General features: G+C 42.7%; 1 protein-coding gene across 1 annotated transcript in view; it reads left to right on the top strand.

Moving 5' to 3' along the window:
- Positions 1–1,421: 1,421 nt before the first annotated feature.
- LOC141982774 (uncharacterized) overlaps positions 1,422–7,653 on the top strand; it is a 61,003-nt gene continuing 54,771 nt past the window's right edge. Inside the window, exons 1-3 of the mRNA XM_074945119.1 lie at positions 1,422–1,508; positions 3,395–3,494; positions 5,884–5,952. Of these exons, the coding sequence (XP_074801220.1) occupies positions 3,417–3,494; positions 5,884–5,952 (147 nt within the window). The 5' untranslated portion in view covers positions 1,422–1,508; positions 3,395–3,416. The remainder of the gene's footprint in view (positions 1,509–3,394; positions 3,495–5,883; positions 5,953–7,653) is intronic.

The raw sequence follows: 7,653 nt of genomic DNA, 5'->3' as shown, positions 1-7,653 counted from the left end.
AATGCTATTTTGTGGATGCCAAGAAACACATTTGTGTGCAAAATGGGCATTTACGTATAAAATTCAGGTAACTATACCATCTAATCATTTTCTCTGGACAATACCTATTTACACATGCAAATATGGGTAGAATGGACTTTTGAAATTGTGCCTTAAATGTTTAGTCTAGGAAAATTAAACTCTTGTAAGAAAATGAACTGTAAACAGTAATCTTTTGATAATATGTTGTCTTAAAATAGTATATATTATGCTGCTTTGCATACAACAATTGTAATGGACTGAAAGACTATATCAATAGCAAGCTAATTAAAAGCAGGCAAGAAAATGTATATTTTTTATCTTGGAATTTTCTTCAGAAAGAAAAAATGTTTCATTAAAATGAAGTTACTATATTTTCTTTATTTTTAATGTGTACTAGAATGTAATTTTGTACTTTTTCACACCACTTTTAGAGCTTTCATGTGTATTTCTTTAATTATAGTTTGCATTTAATACTGTTGAGAAATGTAAAATTAAGCATTTGATGATAAACACTTACTTTTAAATGAAAACGTATTTATTATTTTTCATGTATCTTTTCTCTCGAAAGAATAAAAAGTCTACAGTCAAATTAGCAAAACAACAGCTCTTACTAAGTGGGAAATTCAAACTGCACAAGGGCAAGATGAATCTGAGACGTCTTTGTTGCTTTTCTATCCCCTGGCAGGGAGCCAGGCCATATTTGTATACCAGCACACACAGCAATAGTAATGTAATAAGACTGAACACTTTCTGAGGAGGGCTGCCTAGAACCGATTTCGGTGTGTGTCTGATCACCGACGGCAGTTTCTGCGCCAAGGGGCTGTCAATAAAGCGGGGCCAGCGTGCGCACCCCCTCACCCCCAGGGGAGCAGCGCGTCAGGAGAGCAAGACCCCTGCCCACCCGAAGGGCTCCGTGGGGAAGGGCAGCAGAGCCTGGCCAGCCGAGCCAGCAGCGACCGATAGCCCGCTGGGCGCGCCCAGCTACAGCGTTACCGAGGGGGGCCCAGCGAGCCAGAGTTGCGGCCCCCGTCTCCGGTCTGCGTCAGAGCGGCCGGGCAGTGACACACCAGAGCGGGCCGCCGCCCCGCTCGGAGCCCGCCTGGGCACGGGGGCGTCTCGATGCGGAGCGGGCGGCCACAGACAGACCCGCTTCCAGGCCCCGCGATGAGAAGGCGCCCTGGACCCGCACCCGCCTCAACTGTTGCCGCAACAAACAGCGGCCTGAGATCCCGCTCTTGCTATTGGTTAGAGTCTTCCTCTCTCCCCCTCCTATTGCCTGGTTGTAAGACTCTCTCTCATTGGCTGGGAGGGAGTCCGGCTGTCAATCCCTCCCCCCTTCCGTCTCATGTACCATAATCGTGCTCAGCCTCGCGGGTCCCGCCGTTAGGGGCGGAAGTGACGTTTCGAGTTGGGGTCCCGGATGTAGTTGCGCATTACCTAAGGCACTGTCGCTGGTGTCTTCTTCGGGAGCGTCCCGGCGCCGGCCGGTGAGTGGAGCGGGGAGAAAGCGAGAGTGGGTCTGGGGCGCCCTAGTCTCATTTGCCTGGGCTGGGAGGGAGTTCAGCCGGGCTTGGGGGCAGGGCACGGCACGGGGAAGGGGCTGGGAGACTAGGTATGGGGGAGAAGGGCTTGGGGGGCAGGGCACGGGGAAGGGGCTGCGAGATAAGGTATGGGGGAGAAGGGCTTGGGGGGCAGGGCACGGGGAAGGGGCTGCGAGATAAGGTATGGGGGAGAAGGGCTTGGGGGGCAGGGCACGGGGGGGACTGTGTTGTTGTCAGTCTTGTAGCTCATAGTGGCTCTTGTCTCTGCAGCACACACGTTCCTCTGCCACCCTCTCATCTTTTCTGGCCTGAGGCTCTGAGTTCTACTCCTTCTCTCCCCCAGCTGGTGACTATGGCCTTTTTATATTACTGTATAACTCAGGGGTTGGAAAGGAGGACACTCTCCACTCCCCAGCACTTTGTTCTCTGTGCTGGTACTCTGGGCCTGCTTAACACCTCCTGAGAACCATGGTAATAGTGGTGCCCCATGCACCTGCTGTAGTGTAGCTACTCACTCTCCACTGTCACAGTCCTGTGGGGGGATGGCTGTGATCTCTGCCACCACTCAAATGTGCTGGACTGATATCTCGGTCCCAGCCTTGCCATGGTGGTGGAAGGTAACTGTCACCATCTCCAGCTAACTAGTTTTCCCTTGCCATGAGGCAGGGAGGTGTCTGCTGGGAGATTGGTTAGCTTTGGTTTCAGTGAATGGATGATAATTCTTGTTTTCTGTTAACCATCAAACAGTGAAAATGTTTCAAATCTAGTCGTTCAATGTACTTCTGAATTGACTTTGTTAATGTTTCTTCATTGAGAAGACAGGATTTATTAAGCCTGATTAATAATGGCTAAATTTATTAATGCTGAGTAATAGTGGTATTTACAAATCATTACCTCACTTCTAATATAGAGGAAAGTGTAAAAGGATTGGAGTTGAAAAGAAACAGGGGAAATTATAATTTTCTGTTTATAATTTGTTTTTCTGCCGTGGGCTTGAAAGCTATTAGGAATTGCCAGTTATGCAGGTGATCACCTTAACTGTAACACATACCTGATACTTTACTGATGTCAATAAAACAGAATAAAATGAGATAATTTGGCACACAGTTGTGTGAAAACAGGTTGAATGTGGGATATAGAAAAACATAGGCACCACAGATATTTACATGGAACTGAAATAAATTTTCAGCTAGTATAGCAATAGGTAATGTACTTTTTCTAGTGAGCAAACTTAGAATTTTATCATATTGAAATTAACACTCGAACGGTGGGTACATATTAGATCATCAATTTAAACCTGTGTTTTATTAGTTTAGCTTGCACTTGTGATGAGTGTCCAGACACAAAGTGGCACCAGTTTTAACTAAATAGGTTTAACTGTCACACTTTTAATTAAAAAATTGGTGTATCTTCTGTGTTCGGAAAAGCCCCGATATAACTGAAGCAAGCGTGGTGATAGAGCAGTCAAGCATTTTAAAGAAAATGAATTCAATTAATTGTGTTCCTTGTTTCGACATGTAAAAGTTTGTAAACCATAAAACTACAGATAACTAAAAAGAAGCGTATGTATCTAAGATGCAATAACATCAAATTGCTTTTAGTAGCTTACTGGACTTTAACTAAATATTCATCCTTGTTTTTGTGGTAAAAATATTTCATAGTTAAGACCACCGTAGAAAATGCTTTTGCTTTGTGTTAGAGGTTCTATTCAGATGTTTTCTATAGTTCAAGTTTCTAATAATTTACATATAGGTATTCTTCCACTACTAGTTTTAAGCTGAAAAAATAAATGTGTAAATAAGATGTGAATTCATTGGTTTTTTTTTTTAAAGTGCTCTGATCCACTTTTACAAGATGAGCACCACCAATGTGGATGATGCTAAACCAGAGGATGTTAAACAAGAATCTGAGAAAAAGATATTTTATTGTGAGGTGAGTGGATTTCTTGGTGGTTTTTTAAAGTATGGATTATATAACATAGTTTTGTGTGATATAGTGAGTACATTTTACTCCTGAATGTAGGTCTGTCATACGGTGCAGTATTTTCGTCTTCACTTGCTAGCCCCTAGGGGTCAAAGTGCAGGAACAAGGTAACTTTTCACTAATGTGGATGATGCTGGTAGCCTGCAAGAGAGTCAGAAAGCAAACATAAAATTAGATTTGTGACAACAGGAGTAATTAAGTGTTGATCCCTGCCCCAGCTGTGTTTGAAAAAAAACAGAGTGTTAAGCACTTCTAGTAAGGCCCCATATTTAATTTCTTAAAGTGAGTGGGTATGATCTTAATAACCTGGTCCTGCTGTGTACCATGAACCTGTTTCTTCAGGTGCTGAACTGAAGTAGCTTGTGATCAGTGTAAGCACAATTCATTTCCTCCTAATTAGAAAATAGGTCTAGGATGGCTTCTCCACTTTCTGGATTAAGGCATCTACTTTGTAACGTGATCCTTTTTCATACTTGTACCCAAGTTGCTTCAGGAGAAATTGGAGATAATTGGAGTCTTTCAAGGATAAGTACGACTCTGATTAAAAAAGGTCCACAGTTGACTTGACTGCAAGATTTCCTCAGCAATGAACGCTTGAATCCTAGAGAGTGCCTGAAGTCGTCATGTGTCCTTCAAACTTTCTCCTTAATCAGATAAGAATCCAACCTAGAAAGGCTTCAGCCTCAACTGACCCAGAATAGAGTCCTAGTTGTGTATTATTTGTGTAGTATTAGTGTCTATGTTGACCATACAGCAGTGGTCACCAACCAGTCAATTGCGATCTCTGGTGGTGAAGCAGGGCTGCCATTAAGGCAGGCGGGCTGCCATTAAGGCAGGCTCCCTGCCTGTCCTACGCTCACGCTGCTCCTGGAAGAAGCCAGTGCAGCCCCTGGGGTTCAGGGACAGGGTTCTCCCTCGGCACACTGCCCCTCTCTGCAAGCACTGCCCCCGCAGCGCCCATTGGCTGGGAATGGGGAGCTGTGGCCAATGGGTGCTGCGGGGGCAGTGCTTGCAGAGAGGGGCAGCGCACGGAGCCACGTGCCCCCCGTTCCCCCTAGCAGCGCGCTGGCCCCTTCCGGGAGCGGCATGGGACCAGGGTAGGCAGGGAGCCTGCCTTAGCCTTGCTGCGCTGCCAACCGGGAGCTGCCCAAGGTAAGTTCCGCCGGGCGGGAGGCCGCACCCCAGCCCTGAGCCCCATCCTGGAGCCAGCTACCCGAACCCCAGCCCTGAGCCCCATTTCAGAGCTTGCACCCCGAACTCCCTCCTGCACTCCAACCCCCCTGTCCCAGGGCCAGCCCAGAGGCGCCCCCCCCCAACCCCCTACTCCAGCCTAGTGAAAGTGAGTGAGGGTGGGGAGGAGTGAGTGGGGGGAGGGGCCTTGGGGAAGGGGTGGCATAGATCCTGGGTTGCCCTTAAATTCAAAAAGTGATCTTGGGTGTGAAAAGGTTGGAGACCACTGCTCTATAGAGTTCTGTGCTGCATTTTAACACCCTCAGGGTGTCAGGCTAAATCCAATAAATTGATTTTGCTGAATTATGGGAAGTTTTTACACGTTTTCTACCGATCTGATGGAGTTCCTTGGGTGAGGCATCACCTCTGACAAAATGAGGCAGAGTATCTGCATCAGGAGGAAGAGATCCAGCATATATGTATCCAGCTCTGATTTCTAGAAGCAAGAAACTAAGGCCTCAACTCCCCACTTTTTTCTGCTTGTTTGAGCTGCTGTTCCTTAAAACAGCAGGAAATAATAGGTTTGATGTCTTCCTTCAGTCATTGTTTTGTGTTAACAGTAAACAATTTTTGTGCTGACCTTGTACTGATGATACTGTGAGATCTTATGATAATTATTGTGTTGGTGTTACAGTCCTTCTTGTTTCCAGCTCCTTCTCCATGCACTTTGCATGGTGTGATCATCTATTTCAGCACAGACCACCCACCAATACTCTGCAGAACAGTGTGGAAACTACTGAGTTAAAAGGATACTGTCAAAAATCCGGGGGGATTCCAGAAACTAGTTCATTGACAGAAGTTTTTTTTTTTTTTTTTTTAAACTTAAACAGTTTACACAGATCTGGTGCTATTTTTAATATCTTCACTTTCCAGATGTCTAAGTAGGCTTAATGTGATTAGTTATGTACTACTCTTTGTCACTCACTGGTGTCTTACTTTAAATTTCTCACACAAGCCTTCCTCAAAGAAGCCTTCACCAGTTTCTTAAAATAGTAAAATATAATGAAAGGTTTCATCCATAACTGCAAACCTATTTGCTGTGTTTGCACAACAGTATTTTTATAGTAAAGTTGGCTGTAACGTAACTAAATGTAATTAATTTCTTTAGGTTTGTAAAGTTCCATGTATGAGTTCTATAAGTCTTCAGTCACACTTCCGTGGAGCAAAACATAAAAAGGTAATCTAATGTGATTTTAATGTCTTGAGTATAAACTTCACACTTCTAAATGTTCTGTAAACTTATTGTGAGTAATTGTTTTTAAAAAAAAGTTTTGAATGCCTGTGTAATTTGCAGTTCAATTTTTCTGAAAATGAAATCCCCAGAAAATTGTCCAATGCTGGACAATTTTGAAACATTGTTAAAATTGTTAAATGTACACAATGAACATTATTTTTTTGAAACGCAGCTATATTTACAATTTAACTTTTAAGTGAAGTTAATATGCGCGTATTGTGAATTGTGTGTATTTAAGGTTGCTTGACCTGCAAAGTCTTTTTTCTCTGCAATGTAAAAAGAAAATCTGGCTCAACTTCCCAGGTTCCATGCAACTGAGCTTAAATTTGGAGAAAAACTCCAGTGTGATTATAAATTAGAAATAACTAACTCTAGTTACAAAGGAATATTATTAGCATTTTTGTGTAAGGGTTTAAATATAATAATCATAAATAAAACCAATAATAGGAAAGTTGCTGTTATAATTTGATACAAGTAGGTAACTTCCTACTAGAAAGTACTGTAAATCAGAAAGGTTTCAAAGTTGTTAGGCAGGTTCTATAGTTCTCATACTCTTGGTTAACTGAACAGTTGTCAGTCTTTTCTCAGTTAGTCTAAGATTACAGAACTTTATAATAATAGAACTTCAGTGGCTAGTGTTTTTTCTTCTGTTACTTCTGTCTGCTGTCATCAGACTGCATTCTTGCTTGGCAATAAGAGCTGCCTCAGTGAGGGATGCCATCTTAATGACACTTTTAGTGACCTTCTTTTCCTTCTGTACTACTAGAAATCAAACGTGGTATCTTGTAACTCCCCTGGTCTCTAGCTGTCTCAGAAGTGTGAACTTCAAGTTTGTTCTTAAAGTTGGGTTTTCCTCAGACCAGGAAAAAAAACCTTTTCATTTTAAAAAGACTTCAATATCCAGTTGGGAGACTTTCTTTATATCCTTTCTCAAAGAATGGACTTTTTATTTATTTATTACAGCTTCACAAATCAGTTGTCTAACTTAAGTGTTGTCCCTCACCTCCTTTACTTGCTTTTAATTGTATTGAGTCTGTTGCTCATTAGTAATATAATGCAAAATTTTTGAAAACAAAAAGAATTGCGATTGCTCTACAGGCAGTCTCTTAAATTTGCTGATACAGTGTTACCACCATTTTCACTTCTTAAAAAAATCATTATGAAAGAATAACACTGAGGAAAAAGATTAAAATACTGAAATAATTAATTAGGCTTTCAACTTCCCAGCAGTTACTAATTTATTTGAAACATCCCATTGCCTGACTAATACTTAACATGCAATTTAAAACTGACCAGTAATGAAGGGACAGGTCTTTGCTAGAGTAGCTGATTGTGGACGGTATAAGGTGTTACACACAGAATCTAGGGCACCCCCCCTTTACCATACTGGGGGCTCAAGGCATAACCCTATAAATGTAGGAACCCCATCCTTTCCTGTCCTGGGCTCAGGACATAAGGCATTCACTCTTACCTGTCCTGGGCACAGGGCATAACCTTCTGCTGGTTTGCGGGACCTTTTCCCAGTGAAACAGCATTACACAGTAATATTCTTAACCTATGTTTATTAACAGTTGATCAGCAGAATACAGACACTAAGCATACAGTGCTCTCCACTCCCAATAAGGGGGACAAACTTTTCCTGGT

This window comes from Natator depressus, chromosome 2 (assembly GCF_965152275.1).
Source record: "Natator depressus isolate rNatDep1 chromosome 2, rNatDep2.hap1, whole genome shotgun sequence".
Lineage (NCBI taxonomy): Eukaryota > Metazoa > Chordata > Testudines > Cheloniidae > Natator > Natator depressus.
The sequence above is the reverse complement of the archived record's forward strand: the minus strand, read 5'-3'. Positions and strand labels throughout refer to the sequence as shown.